General features: G+C 38.4%; 1 protein-coding gene across 3 annotated transcripts in view; it reads right to left on the minus strand.

Annotated features, from left to right (window-relative positions):
* Positions 1-9,999, minus strand: part of myo10l3 (myosin X, like 3) — a 67,689-nt gene extending 57,690 nt beyond the window's left edge. For all 3 annotated transcript variants that reach the window (XM_044132690.1, XM_044132689.1, XM_044132688.1), the window contains exon 1: positions 9,717-9,999. In XM_044132690.1, the coding sequence (XP_043988625.1) occupies positions 9,717-9,737 (21 nt within the window). In that variant the 5' untranslated portion in view covers positions 9,738-9,999. The remainder of the gene's footprint in view (positions 1-9,716) is intronic.
* Between the last annotated feature and the right edge of the window lie 6,823 nt (positions 10,000-16,822).

A 16,822-nucleotide genomic window follows, 5' to 3' on the forward strand; every position in this document is an offset into this window, starting at 1 on the left:
AAAGTTTTTATTTAACATTTTGTTTTGCTTTATGTTTATGCTTTAAATTGGAAACCAAAGCAGGGGGAATAATGGAGGGATAGTAAGGACATCTCCTGGATGATGTGAGAGTGGAACGAGCAGAAATGTGCCAAGTAGCTGGTGAGATTAATTAAGCAGGCTGAATTAGGCTAAGAGGGGAATCTGGGCAAAGGTCCCACTGGATTTAGGATCTCCAGTAGGTTGAGAGCTACATATTCTACAAAAAGCAAAACCTCATTGGATTTCCTTGACATCACAAAAATACGAGTTCTTCCGCTAACTTCAAATAATTAGGCATCATTCTCAATCGTGCTGATTATTCTTTAGATTTTCTCATTTCGTTGTTTCCGCCTCCTGAAAGCGGCACAGCTAACACTTCAAAACCAGAACGTCAAAGTGGAGGGGGGGGATGTCGGTGACAGAGGAGGAACATAAGATGATTAAAGGCAACCTCTAACATCTGTGCAGGGAGGACATATGAATTAATAATAGAGTGAGCAGCTGATCAGAAAATTTGCTAATGGAGTAGGAGGAGTCCCCCTGGGGAACAGGGCTTCCCCCAGTTTGTGTCTGGGTGAAAAATCCTCAATTGTTTCTCATACTGCAGCGCAGCTCGAGCCCCCATGCTGAGGAGACTGTAAACATGTTTAGAGGAGGACTGCCTGGAGGCAGCTGCCGTTCTTATTTAACGCCGACACAAACTGATGGGCACAAACTGTTTTTGTTTCAACAGAAGGGCAGAAACCTATTAACAAAAGTGTCACATGCTGGAAGACAATCAAACACATTCAGCAGCATTTTTTTTCATCTGTGTTTAGATTACATTAGATGTCTGTCTCTGTGTGTGTGTGTGTGTGGGTGTGGGTGTGTGACAGTCAGTGAGCAGACCCACCCCGTCTGCAGAGGGTAAAAGGGGTTAAAATGCTCCACCCCCATCATCATCCAACAGAGCTAATCTTCTGTGTGGTTAATAAGTCTATTGAAGATCATTTGCATCACAAACCACGTCTTTAGGAGCATGACAGAAATAAGTAGAGCACTTGACTCTCTGCCAGGCTCCCGACTCGAGGTTCTGTTATCGTTTGTGAACATATATTCATCCTACACAGATCATAATGTTAAACTGTATTTATGTATAACAGAGAGTTCTGCAGGGATGGGTAAAGCGGCCAGAAATGATGCGATTACTATGCATGTGAGTGGATATTCAGCTAAGCTTCGTGAGTTCACTCTATCTACAGAGCCACCTGGCTGACCCCCCTTCCTATCTGTCTTCTGCATGTCTGACCTCTCCTGGACCCACCTGACTTTTATAGAGGGGTCACACAACAGGGATCCTGGGGGTATCCCAGGAATGCCGCTCAGCCAAAACTGTCAGGGACTTCGGGTGTGTTAGCTTGACTGTGGGAGACATTTGGGGCACGATCAGTGGGACAGTGGGAGGTGTCAGTGACTCCATATTGGGATGTTATTCTGTCTATGACTAAAGTGGTGCTGTTGTTTATTTTTAAGGATAATGTGCTTTCCAAACTGACTGATTAAACAACTTATCTATTATCAGTTAGCTTGTTGAATACATACAATTAGCAATTGGTCCAGGATTCCAAAGGAATGTAACACGTGAGCATTCCTTCATCCAAACAGTTCCATTCTATCTGGAAAGTGAACATCATTCTAGTCTCAAGACATTTACAGATGTTTCATTCCAGGTTCATCCATCAGTTCTGATGAAGAAACGCATTCCCGCAGCATGAAGCTGCCACCACAGCGTTTCACTGGGGAGATTTGTACGTTCTGGATGTTGTGAATAAATAGTTCTCTGTAGGATGAAGGATTCAATATCTGTCTCCTCTCATCAGATGTCCCTTTTCAACACCTTTTTCATATGGGTGGCAAACATTGGATGTATGTATGGATGGATGAATGGAAGGATGGATTGATGGACAGACAGATGGATACACTTAGCTCCTAAGGATTTTATTTATGGGTAGCAGGAAAAAGAGGGCTGAGTGCAAATGTAAGCCACATATTTAAGTCTGATGACATGACAAACATTGCTCTCATACAACAGCAATTAAAACATTTTATCTAATGGGTATATATTAATTATGATATTGATAATTTTGTTTAAAATGCAGAAAAGACATCAAGCTGGAGGATCAAAAAACATGAAAGAGACACTTCAATTGCTCAATGTGTACGGATAAAATGTGCCTTTCAATATGTGAGTGTAAAACATGCAATTATCACCTAATGTTTTCCTAAGCAGAGAACGATTCATTCTTAATGGATGATGTTGCATTGAAACGAAAAGGGAAACTTGGAGTGCACAGACAGACAAGATATTCACTCAGCACTGTGTTAGTGGTTCACTTTAAATTACAATGTAGACTTTAATAATTTAACAAGCTGAAAGGAAACACAAACAAGCTGCCAGTTCATGCATTAGTCCAAGTACCCGGCTATAGACATGGCTCTTTGTTAATTTTTCATGATTAAGAGAAAGCAGAAGTAATGAAATGTGAAGTAGTAGAACTACAACAATATTGTTGCTAAATGTTGCACTTCATGTAATAACTACATTTATTCTCATTCTCTGCCCTCTTCTCTTTTCTATTTTTTCACCATTATGATGTTTCCATCCATCTACTCACTCATATAAATCTTTACCAGATCCAGACATCAGTGACCACAAAATGCCATCCAACTGGTGAAAACATGTTATTGTCATTTGGAGAATTGATACATGTCATTCTGAATGTTAAAAAACAGAGTGCAGATTAAACTCTGCAGCCGAGGATCCCTCAGTGAGTGATGCTTACTTCAGTCCTAATGAATGTTTGCTTCACTGCTTAGATCTGAAACTGCAGCTTTGGAAGTAATCTCATCATAGGACGCAATGCTTACAAATGTTTTTTTCCAACCGAGGTTATATTTCCATGTAGTCAACCTGCACTCATGGGATAGTGTAAGTTGGAGACACACATGTCCAATCCTATAATAAGATCCCTATCCACTGACAGTAATCAGAGGAGGTTAAATAAGGAAAGTTAACATCTGGGCAGGAAGCAGTAATCACAGGTCGGCTGTTATTAAGCTGCCTGACGGGACTTCTGAACCAGAGGATTTAAGAGACTGGTTACTGTCGCACAGCTTCTGCGTGTCTGTGCGTACCGGACAGCCAATAGGATGGCCAGCAACTTTTTTTCCATTTTTTTTCTTCTGGTAGGCAAAGATACAGAACATGCATGCCAAAACATGAGTCACAGAAATAACACAATGCCTGCATGAAAAATAAATTTAATAGATTTCATGGTCAAGTGTGCAGGGATTATTGAGATTTATTGTCAGGTGGGAATTTAAGGAAAGAGTAGCTTTGGTTAAATATTAGGCAAACAGTCTCCCTCAGATCAGAGATTGAAAGTTTTGGAAATATGTGCTATGTTACTAAGATGAACTTAAGAGTTTATTCCAATCTTGTTTAAAGTAAAAAAATATGCATTATCTGAATTATTGGAATTTATTTGTTAAAAAAAACACACAAGAATTTCTACACTGCTGTAATTGAGGGGGACCCAATTCCAGTCCTTTAGAGCTGCCATACTGCAACTATTAGATTCTTCCCTGTTCCAACACCCCTGAGTGAAATGAATGGCTCGCTATGCTGAATGATATGCTGAGGAGGGAATTCAGAGATTTGATTCAGCTGTGATGGGGAAGTGATGCATCTAAATGTTGCAGGAGAGCAGGTCTGGGCACTACTAGTGTAAACCATCAGTACTGGCCCACATTCGTTGCCAGTTAGGTGGTTAAAGGTTGGCTGCTACTCTCATTCCTTTCTTAAAAAAAAAAAGAGGAAAATCAAGTTTTGTATGAAAATGTATGTAGCGAGAAAGCTGTAACTCTATTTGTCAATGGAGACATCCCTGCACAAACACCTGAAACAGAAGCTTGAATTACCGCCTTTGCATGTTCGTGAGTTTGGCAAAGGTTTGATCATTAACCATTCATTTGATTTTAGTCTTACGTCTGAAAGTGCAAGATAGAGGCACTGGAGTTGCAAACCTCTCACCTAAAGGGGGCGACTGTGGGTAGAGTAGTCATCTTGTAATCGGAAGGTTGTAGGTTCGATTCTAAATATCATAATAGTCAGTGTAGCTGGACACCTAATCCAGAGTAATCAATCAATTATCATAAAACTATCACAATTGTGAATAAAATAAATGTTTATTTCTATATTTTTTGACTAAGTCTCCAGAAATAACCAAACATCAGTGGCCAATGCATCAATTCTGACTCATAAACAATTAGAGCAAAACTTATTTTGTAGAAAAATAAAGTTCTAGCTTTAAAGCTAAAATGTGCCTATAAAAGCTTAACCTTTATCATAAAACTCTGATCCAACTAACATTTTTTCCAGGTGGATCAGCAGATGTGACTAAGAGAGACTCTACACAGCGATTGTTTGCCCATCATCATGACCCCAGCAGACAGGAAGCCATGCATCTGCACTCCGCTATTTGTTACTTCTGAAAACCTGTTGAAAGACAGGCGCACGCATTTTCCTCTGATGAGCACAAGCGCAGACGGCTTTGTATGAAGAGCTTAGAGACGTAGTTGATAGAGCTAAAGTCAACAGCTTGGTGTCAGCAGGAGGTTATCGTAGCACTGATCTCCCGACATGAAGCTGAGCTCACTGATAGATGGGGGGGAGGTCAGGTTACTGATACAGTTATATCAAATACAAGCTGCTCTGCTGAAATCTATCAGAATACTCAACGGTCCATTATAGTTTGAAAGCAGAGTTAAACAAACTCTCATGAGCTACACCAGCTCACCTGACTCAGGGAGGATAATCCATGTTTTTTGGTTCATGGTTAGACAAATATCTGTTTCTAATTAGCCTCTGCACTGCTGTGACAGATTATCCAAACACTGGACTGAAGCAAAGCTGCAGGATTCCTACTGACACACACACAAACCACCGCCTTCATAATAATGCCCTCCACTCTTTAATCCTCAACAATCAGTGCTGTAAATTAACCACGGTTTCCACAGCACAGTTTGGCAATCCGCTAATTAGGCCCGATAATGCTCACAATAACCAATTCATGAGTAATTGAGAATTAGGAGAACTGCTTATAGAAGATTTACAGGAATGCAGGCCTCTTTTTTTTTTACTTCTCTTTCCTTCCTTCACCACATCCGAACTTTACTTCCTGACAGTTTTCCTCACTTCAAGGACCATCTGGATGGACGTCTAGTCAAGATTATTTGTATAGTATGATTCATACAAAAGGTAATTCAAAGTGCTTTATAGCACATCGCATTAAAAAAACAAGAGAATAAAAGTACAATTTAAAGACCACGTGATTTAAAAGATACCATAATTTAAATTTAGCAAAAACGATTGGTTAAATGATGGTAACATCCTTATGAAAACAGGTAGCCAGTACATTTACTGCTGTAAAATAATCTATTTAACTGGTATTGGTAAGGACTCTGACAACAAGACTGACCTGTCAATTTGTGTTAAAGTATAGGTTTACTGTAGTGGTGTTTACCCTCACTGGGTCAGTCTGAGTTCTGATATTTAACAATAAATTCTTTGGAATCATCATGTAAAGAAATAACATTATACATCAGCAGTTTATGTATAAGCTTAGACATATCTAAAATTGTCATTTAGAAATCAAATAAAAGTGACCCACAAATAGAGCTTTGAGGAACCCCATTCGTGATCTTTCTTTACCCCAATTTATAATTATGACATTAGACAATGTGGCATCCAAAATAAGATTAAACCGTCATCCCTGCAGCCGCCGGGCTGTAATGTAGTTGAAAATGGATCTGGAAAGAACAGCAGAGAGAGTGTCTTTCTTAATCGAGAAATAATACATTTGTCGATTACCTTCCTTTGCAACAGTTTTTGCGATAAAAATGCTCAAAAGTTGGGAGCAGCAACCTCTGACTCTTGGCTCTTTAAAGTAGGAGATGAATGATGTGACAAACGAACAGAAAGGCCGTCGACATTGCAGGAGGAAAATAGCCTGGAGACTCCAAACAACTTTCTCACAATGTCCATGTCATGACAGAATTTTTTTTACCAAGCTGGTAGATCTATTGCTCCGACTCAGCGGAGCCAGACATAAACAGCTCATCGCGTTCCTAGGGATGCTTTAAGTGTGTGAGCCTATATCTGTGTGTAGAAGGGTGAAGGTGTGAAACCTAAAGCCTTGCCACTACAGCAATACGACGATGGGATGACAGGAAGCCTTGACCTGGAATTTGCAGGGTCAGGGTTGGGAATTTGGGATTCTCTCTGTCAGAGTATATATAAGAGGAAGGAATTTGCAATGTAATGTAAGGAAGGAGTTAACGGGTGTGGTGAACTCCTTGTGTGGCTCTACAGAGAGCAGCTGCTGCTATAGAGGAATCGTCGACCCCGTTTACAAAATAGCTGAAATTCTACTTCGTCATCTGGATGCTTCACCGAGGATTTTAATATCTGAGGGGACATCTCATCTGTAAAGGGTTAAATGTGACAGTAAAGAAGCTCTAACGAAATCTGATGAAGTCAGATATATATGTTGCTACCAGGTCCAGCAGCTGGTGAGCTTTAAATTGGAGTCACATTCACTCAGCGGACGGATTGGGCGTGGAGTCACGGCGCTGAGGTTTTGATGGTGGCGTGTCAGCTCCTGAGAGCTTTCGCTGATGGACAGGATGGGCGTTCAGGATGAGATCTTAGCATGCACGCCCTCGTAGTCGCCGCTCCTCTTGACAGGCTGCCATGGTTGCTGCCGTGCATACAAGGCATACAAGGCACAATTCAGGCGTGTAAGGTGTCCTCGGGGCACTTTTTGTGGAAAATCATTTCACAATTCTGTCACATTGGACAATTTATTAACATACTCAAGTAAGAGTAGCGCTACTTCAACATATTTTTACTCAAGTAAAAGTAAAATGTAGGGCCAGGGAAAATTAGTCAGTGTCCATGGTAACTCTGGAAGAGCTGCAGAAGACGCAAGAAATATGTGAAAGAAGGTGCTCTGATCTGAACTTTTTGTCCAGCATACAGAGTTTTATGCATGGCAATAAAAGTAACACTAGAGGTCACCCTGAACATGACCGCCCCACAGTGAAACACGGTGGTGGCAGAATCATACTCTGTGGTTGTTTTTCTTCCGCAAGGAATCTGTTCAGAGCTGATAAGAAAGATGAACTGAGCTGAATCCAAGGGAGTCCTGAAAGAGAATATGTCAGACATAATGAAAGACTGTGGCAGAAGCTCCCTGTCCAGCAGCATACAGGCTGTGGTTGAACCCTGAGCATTCAGCCACAGCCTCAGTGAAGTGGTTCAGATTGAAGTATATTCATGCCAGAACGATCAAATCAAAGTCCAGATCAAATCCTATTCATAATTTGAGGCAGTAATTGAAAAAACAGAATTTTCAAAAGCTTTCTCCATCCAATCTGACTGAGTTTGGAGAGTTTTACCAAAGAAAGCAGGTATAAATTCAGTCAGTGAAACGCTGTTAGAGACAAACCTCAAAAAACTTGCAGCCCCGAATGCGACAAAAGACGTTCTACAAACTGTTTATGCAATTTAAGTAAAACAAACCTCTGGAGAAATCTTGACGCCGAACTACAATAGAAGATTTTCAAATGAGTTAAAACAAAACGAAACAATGAAACAAATTTATTACAACTTTGTTCCTTTTCAGATTTCAGGATCCCCATTAATGAATTGTTAGGGGTTATAATCATGTATGCCCTGTAACAAAATAAAGTCAAAGAGTTCTATTAAGTTTAAACACCCAGAAAATGCCCAAATACCATTATATGTTCATGTAACTGAATTTAACTGAAATTAAATTTTGGAAAAACAGTAAAATAAAACAAAGGAAACCAAATGCGGTTTTCAAAGTTTACAATTTATAGGATAACTTATGAAATATGGGGAAACTTAGTTGTTATCCCATAAGTTTACATTTTATATTATTTTTATAAAATAACAATCATAAAAAAATTAAATCAAAACCAAATAAAATCAGTTTGTTGTTAGTCTGTAGCTGATCATTGTTTTAAAGTAAATATTATTGTAACATCTTTGCAACAGATGACTAGCATGAGGCGCTAGAGCCCACAAAAGACCCCCTGGAGGGAAAAAATGCAGAGATGCAAATATAAATAAATAAATAGAAATAGACAAGCAGTTTGGTTGAAAAGAAATTCGAAAAAATCCACTAGATAGATAAATTACAGATTATCCTAAATATTAATCTTCTCCTGCATAGGATATCACTCTAATAAAGTCAGATTATGCAGTATAATCCAGGTCAGCATTATCTGAGACAGCTGAATCCAATTTTTTTTCATCTGAACATATTAGCAAATAAAAAGAAAACCCTGTTTGAAAGTCACTTCACCTTACATAAAGAGATTGGTTGATGACTTTTCACATTTTATCCATCTAGAACCATGAACTTCAGTGTAGTTAATTAAGATTTTGTGTAATTTAATCTCATCATAAATCCAGATCTTCTGTGAAGGCCTCAGAGGTTTGATGAAGAACATTTATGGAAAATCAGCTGTAGGAAGACCAACAAACACAGCAGAGGAGTCAAAAGGTTAGCTTATTAAACAAGAGCCTCAGCTTTAGCATCACACACTGAATTTTCAGTGTACAATACAACTACAAACTTAACTTGGAATGGCTTTCACCTTAGCTGACAGGTTGGATAATAAACCAAAGAGCCCAGCACTAAATCTGGAAGTGCAGCAGAGATCCACAGCTCAGGTGGGAACATTTGCTAAAAGAACAACTGTTTCACAAATCATGTCTTTGTAGAAAAATGACAAGTGGAAAGCTATGCTGAAATAAAGCCATAAGAAGTCTTGCATCTATTATCACAAGCCATATAGCACACCAAGAATGTGGACATGTGAGCAAAATTTATACCAAAATATGGAATAATCTTTTTTGTGCAAGAAGAATAATCTATGAGTCTTACGTTGAGTCAGAACTCAGCACATCACCGAGGGGCGAGGCTGGTGCCGCCAACAGGAGGTACAAGAAGTGAACACTGGGAGGAGAATCCGACCAGCACCAACACACTGTCTCTCTGTCAGAGTCTGTGCCCTCCTCTGAGTCACAGGGGGATGACAAATCAGACCTGCAGCCATGATTTCCCTTCAACCCTGAGGTGTTTGGCCTGAATGGCTCATGACACATCCAGCCAGCATGGAGCATGGTCAGCTTTTACAGGTAGGTACTGCCACAATCATATCTATATATATATATATATATATATATATATATATATATATATATATATATATATATATATAGATATAGATATAGATATAGATAGATATATATAGATATATATAGATATATATATATATGATGACAGTGAATAGTTGTGGATTTTTATTAGAGGCTTTTAAGTTTCCATTAGAGCCCAGCTCAGAGGAAGTAACATTGTTATGAGGTATAAAAATAAATAAAAAAGCGTCACAAGAACAGAAAAGAAAATACCCCAAGAAACACAAGTTGCTAAAAACACAGCCGAACCACACGATAGAACCAAACAAAGAGCGTGGGGGGGTCCCACAGTCACTCCGGGTTACACTAAAAGTAAGCAGCTCCTAAAACTGCGCTTAATACGAAGAAAACTGATCCGACTTACCTCTGCAAAGAAGAAATCCATCTCCAACAGAGCCCGACCTCTCTTCTCTTTGTAATCTGACCTTAGGGTACCACAGCTGAGGAGGAGAAAAAACCCAAATCCCGAATAATTCCCATCCGCTTCCTTGAGGCGAATAAAACTTATTCTTTGTTACTGATGCCGCTTCCTCAGAGGACTCTCTGTCGGTTAAATGCAGCCCATTTTTCTCCCTCCCCGCTCTCGGTCACTTTAGGCTGTTTCCCGAACCGGTTCGTCAGTGTCCCGACTTGCCGCTGAGAGTCTGTTTTTCTGCCATCTAGTCAATTCAATGAGGCAGCCGGCACATTATGCAGAGAGGAGGAGTCTCCAGGAAGAGCGCACCTCCCTTCGGCATACGCCCTCTTTGTTTCTGCTCGACGTGGAGTTCTGTTATTGTAAAAGATGAACGCATGCAACGCATGTTATTCAATAGAACCACATTTATTTATAGGAAATGCTCACCTTAGTTAAAATCAGAAACTACTCCAGATTACAGTATGGAAAATTAGTCATCTTAATTCCTCTCATGATTAAGATTTAAAGAGAAGGAAGAAGAAAAGAAATGTTGTTGCTTGTTTATTTCAATAACTAAATTTACTCAGTGAAAAAACGTCATGTAGAATAATTACACAAAAATGATTAGAGATGTGGGCTTAATGGAAAATATATGTAACTGATTTCAGGTTATTTTCAAAAAGCACTTTTCATCTGACAAAAGAGCCTCAGAATGCATATTCTAAGTTATTGAATATGACTTGAACATTTAATTAGGCTCGTTTTCTTCAAGTGTTTTCTTGTATTAATTATTATTACTGTTGTTTTCAGTTCAACAACAAATGCATACTTTAGTTAGTCATGCTTATTCAGCAGCCAGTCGTCTGATTTTTTTCCCCCTTGTTATCTTTAATAAACAAAAGGAATTAACTGTTTACTTTGACACCCCACACATGAATCCAATCAGGACACATCGCATTATTATCCCACTGGTTGAGAACACAACACTAATTAATAAAAGGTTCTTATGAGATTTAAGGAATGTTGACCCTTTACAAACAAATTGCTCATTTTCTCTTTGATAATAAAATACACTGTTTTGTCTCTTAGTTAAATGTTTCCCACATTGTTGATTGTATATCTGTGTTAAATAAACAAGACACTGCAAAATTCATCCGTTGATCCAATAAAGGAAATCTGAGTGCTTCCCATGTTGAAACTCTTCAGTTTTCCCTTTAAATCCTGGCTGATATTTTTGAAAAGTTTGACTAGATCACCTTTGAGGTTTAGCAATCATTTTTAGCTTCCTTTTTATGCCACTGTTAAATTATAATCAATATCTTTTTAGGCATAATAATAGAAAAGCTTTTTGTGGTACATTTCTAATTGCTGATTTTAAGGTTACAGTAAATCAGCTTTTGAGTGAACAGTCCAGCTACTGTTTTGTGTTCCTGTAAGAATTAATACTGGATCAATTCTTGCAGCGCCAAAAGTAGTCTCTGCTGAGAGGGCTGCTGACTGGTAGTGATGAGAAATAACCTGATTCTCTGCAGAATAGAAACTTCTGCCTGATTGCCTTATATTTCTAGTGCTATTATAAGGACAATAAATACTGGAAAACAAATACCTTCTAAAGTTTTCTCCAAATATCACAATAAATATAATTTTTGGTGGTGAATAAATTAGGACACCCTCACATTTAACCTATTTAAAATGGCTAAAATCACACAACCATATGACAAAAGGTGCATGCAACTGAAATACCATCACTTGCATCATCACTTTCAAAGATGTCTGTCCTGTTTGAATCTTAGATATTTATTTTAGTGTGTTTGTTACTGTTGAAGAGAGACTGAACACCTTGGCTGTTTAATATTTTTAGTGTTTACCTGCAAAGGACGTCGATATGTCTTTTGAAAGACCTGGGTTTTAAGTTAGCTGAGAATCAACATGTCACCCAAGTGTTAAGAGAAACATGGTGCAGGTAAGCTAAGTGCAAAGACAGATAATAAGTCTTCCTGTAGATTTCCTTTAGACTTATTATCAGAAATCTTTTTTTTTTATTATTTTGCTGCATTTTGCTGCAGTTATCCTCTATTGTTGGCCAACATGCATTTTATAAAACCAATCAATAAATATGAACTGTGAGAAGTTGACAGAGAAAGAAATCTTCCAGCCTGAGAAGACAAAGAGAGTCAAGAATCAGCTTGGTCATCAAGGTTTAAAGACTAAAACTAAGAACCCTTGATTGTTTGCTCAAATAGTTTGAATTTTGTCTGCAGTGTTGTTCCTTTGTTCTTTTGTGGCCTCCTGGAAGAGTCATTAAATTAATTTTGGAATAATTTAGGTAGGCTGAACACTCCTAAAGGAGATGATGACTTGTAGATTTCTTGATTCTTCAGGTCAGACTGTAATCAATCATGTGCGTGGTTGGTAAACGTTCATTTTCGGAGCACTGTACACCATTATACAATATTCATTAAAGGCGGCTTTCAAGGTCATTGGGGCAACAGCCTGCAACCCCCCTACCCACATAATGGTGAGCCCACGGCAAAGTCATTCAAGTCAGCCCCCTTTGATAGCTCATGATACATAATTTTTAAGCCTGACCATTTGACATGAGACTCACTGAGAGTCAGTGGTTAGTATCTCTAAATCCTCAGTCACAGCCAAACCATAATATTGGTCTGCTGGAGATTGTTTGGTTACATAAAGCCTCCCTCCCTCGCCCATCCATATTTGCTGCCTAAAGATGCTATTGATCCGAACTGAGTTATGTCATCACAGCAGCTGCCACTTGTTATAATTTATGGCTCAGGTCAAGGGAAACACTCCCAAATGTGAGTATTTTCATGTTACATATATAAAAAACATGTATTGATAAGTTCTGGATGAAATATTTCATAAGACTATCATTGATGCATGGACTGCAGACTCTGAAGGTCCTCAACAAAGAGTGAGCTTAACTAATAAAGTGAACAAATAAAATATTTGTGGCTTTTGCATGTATAGCATTACGAAGATGATATGTGATGCTGAAGTGACTGATGAGTGAATTCACACAGAAGTAAAAGTACATATGTAATGATTGTTGCTGACTAATTTCACTAATGAAAGTGATGTCCCATTTGCTTGTTGATTTCTCACAGGATGGGCGCCCTGGAGTCAGGGGAGCAGTGGATAAAACTATTGGACTCACCCATGGAGCAAAACAAACAGGGGAAAGGTGGCAAGAAGGTTAAAACTGATTGAATCTCATATAATTCAACAAAGATAGACGAGGGGGAAAAAGCGCAGAAATATAAAAACAATCCCTAAGAGAAGTGATTCAATATTTATTGGATCACCCCAGCAGGCCGTAACACATTAAGGTGTGAATACGGTCGATGATAAATCCGTCTGCAGTGTTTATTAAATTACATGGAACATGACAGAGCCAGCTGGTCTCCAATAGAAGGCATTACTCAAACCTATATCAAGAATCTTTCCTGGTGTTATGAGATAGCAAATCTTTAATGAAGGCACATAAATATTGTGTGAGTGAAAACTATCAGATTATAGATTACTATATATAATATTAGGCTTTTGCTGCCTTCTTTTTTGCCACCATTAAGATGCATATGTTAGTAATAAGACCCTTGATAATCAGAATCTTGTAGGTTGTTTACTGAGTACTGCAGGCTGATGTCTTGTTGCAACAATTCCTAAATGCTACTCTTTTATTTTCCCCATTAATGTGGTTTTGTTTTTGTTTTACTCATAAGTTCTCATCAGTAACTTATGAGAACTTATGAGTTAATTTTTTAGCACGCCTGTTGAGTTGATTTTATCGCAAAAAGCCATTCAGTCATTCAAATGACTAATGACATAAAGCGTTCAGGCATCAACTTGTGGCAAAGATGGAGAGGAAAAATAATTTAATTGAATTTGAACATGAATTGTTGATGGCGCCAGATGAGCTGGTCTAAGTATTGCTAAAATTGCTGATCTCCTGGGGTTTTTGCACTCCATCCTCTCTTGGGTTTCTTGAAAATGGTCTGAGAAGGAGAGAGAGAAATCTGCTGAGCAGCAGTTGTGTGAACAGCAATGGCTTTTTGATGTCAGAGGTCAAAGGAGACAGTAGTTCAATTAACCTCGGGTTAGTAATGGTTTGAAGAATGGCTTGAACATCACTGCCTATCTGAATATTGTTGCTGGCCATGTCCATCCCTTTATGACGATAGTGCCCTCCAATGGCCTCCATATTCACTAGATCTCTGTCTGGTAGAGCAGAGGAATAGCAGATTTTCATCATGGAGGAGCAGCTGACAAATGTCAATAGGGACCGAAATCTCAGATAAATATTTTCAGCACCTTCTTGAATACACACCATGAAGAATTTAGACAACTCTGAACCCAAAGCAGGTTCCAAACAGGTAAAACCAAATCACATCTAACAACTGAGAAGAAAGGTGCAAAATGTTCATTGTGTTTCACAAAGCCAGAGTATCTTATTTCTGGCCTTAACATTGCTGTCTATATTTTATTTATTTTACTTTTTTCTTGTTCAATCCTCAACTGACCATTTTGGGCTGAAGCTTTACGGCTTTTACACAGAATGTGTGCTTCTTAAAATTGTCAGATAAATTTTAGCCTATGTAATCAGAAAATACATCAAAATTACATGATCAATTTTTTTTTTCACTACTTGTTTACCTGATTTGGTTCACCAGATCCTGACTGGTTTTTGAAAATTAAAAATATATTCCTCACTGGTTGGACAATAAAAGAGGAAGTTTTTAAATAGACATCATATGATTCATTTAGACAGAAGAAGGGATTTTTATGTGCTATGATTAATCTCCAACCATATGCCATAATGTGGAGGTATTTTTCTGCCAAAAACTTCTCCATAATATCCTCCATACAACCACAGTTCTCTTTAGACAAGCATGCGCCCTGAGGACATACCATACCTTCCTTAAGACTGAGGAATGAGAGCCAACTCACACTCTTCCCATGCTCCCCTACAAGTTCAGCTTCCTGTTTATTTGTAAAGTCTTGCGTTTTTAAAACTCACACACTGAGATTGCTTTCTATTCCTAATCTGTTCGTATTTATGGCCTAATTACTCCAAGAAACTCAGAAAATGATGGCTGATCTGCAAACGTCATATAAAGCGCCCACATAGCAGGAGGTTTTGTTATTGGTCTGGTATTTGTTTTGTTTATTGTTCAGTTTCTCAGAGCTGATTCCTCTCAGATTCCAGAGTATTAGCCCGGCAGTGACTCAGGGGCCTTTCAGGGCCTGAGAACACAGAGAAGGTACATTCCTGGCTGTATCCTGAGCTCAGCACTAGACTTTTAAGGAATTCCCCAACTCTATCGCTCAGCATGTGACTCAACTTCCTGATGATCACTTATCAATGAATTTTACCTTTTATGTTTACATGCTTAAAAATAATCATCTGTTATGTTAAATTAGTGTTGGTAGAAACAGGGCTCGTCCTGGGTAAGCAATAAATATTAAGATAAACAAATAATTTGTAATCTAAAAGTAATCTTTTAGTTCAATGTGATCATCTCAATAAGAAAAAAAAAAGTGTGACGATCCAAACTTTAATTTGAGTATATGTATTTTGGTAGGAAATATGACATCTAATGGAAATAGATAACTACGCTTAATAAAATCACAGCTGTCAAGGTTATTGAGGCCTAATAAAAGGACTTTTAAATAAAAATCAGGTGATTCCTGTCAGATAACTGAGAATGGTTTTTGATTGTCATTTCAGCAGTGCATGCACAGTTTAATATTAAGCAGGTAAAATACAAAATTCACAATATGAATTTTTCTAACTCTACTTTTTAAAAAGTATGAGGTTTGTTTTTAGCTGTAAGTACTCTGAGCTTGATCACTTTGGCCAAAGTCACAAAAAGTTTGGCTATCACTGAGAAAAAGACTACTTAATGCTACTTAACACATAACTTTTACAAAAATATATTTTTTACACATTTGTCAATACTGTCACCATGTCGTGACAATATGAGACAATCTGTGAAAAGAGCAAGATCCTCCACCTCATCTCAGTGCCTCTCAGTCAAAAACAACCAATCAGAACCAGGAGGAATATCTTAATGCTGTCAATTTTACATACTGCAGCTTTAAACAAGGAGTAGTTCCACAAAGGAGTGCTCTAAAAAGAACAGAGAACCTTGGTGCTGCTTTAAAGACTCTGTGGTTTTGGTTTATTTACATTCTCCAAGTAGGGACCAAGTAGGGAAAAAAAAAAAATATGTATAGCTTTGTTACCTATTTCCCAAAGTAAAAAAAACCCCTCAAAAAACCAAACTAAAATCAATGCAATAAATATGTTGTCAGTAATTTAGCTTATTATAAATGAAACTTGGACCAATACTTCAATCAAAGAAAATTTAGGCTACAACAATATTCCTTTTTTATATGATGAGAGCTCACTGGTTGTTATTATGACATGTAAAGTGGTATTTTCACACAAAAGTGGTGGTCTCTTTGAACATCAGCTGCCCCCAGTGAGTTGGACTGTACATATGGGAGGCGGGGGCTGAACGTTTGTGAATACACCTGCTTCTAGCAGAGGGCAACAAAGAGGGCCTCATTTTGGGGGTGGTGGGACAGAGGCGAGGGTCCAATCTAATTACAGACTCTGGGGAAATGATGTCATGGAGGTGACGCCCAACCCTCGGGTCAGTGTTTTTATGCTTCTCCTAACAGTAGTAGTAAGAAACTGGACTACAATGTTTACATTGGGAAAATATATTTTTTTGTTTTTAATCAACTCTTTCAGCCATTCCACTTGCACTTCCCAGTGATTCAGTAAGTGATAAACACTCTCAGTGCATTAGGATCTTCAGTGTTTTTGTGGTTTGAGCATCCATCAGGGCTTCTTCAAATGCAGACATAAGCTTTCAGCAAGCACCATCTTGCTAATAACCAGATTACAGAGCGTCATGCTTTGGTCCTCTCATTCACAGGACAATAACCTCCTTCTAACAGAGGGCTAATGAGCCACAAAGCCACTAGATTTGTCCTATCTGCACTCTAGATCTCGTCGTTAGCCACACCAATTGAATTCTTTC

This window comes from Gambusia affinis, linkage group LG11, assembly GCF_019740435.1.
Source record: "Gambusia affinis linkage group LG11, SWU_Gaff_1.0, whole genome shotgun sequence".
In the NCBI taxonomy this organism is placed as follows: Eukaryota; Metazoa; Chordata; class Actinopteri; order Cyprinodontiformes; family Poeciliidae; genus Gambusia; species Gambusia affinis.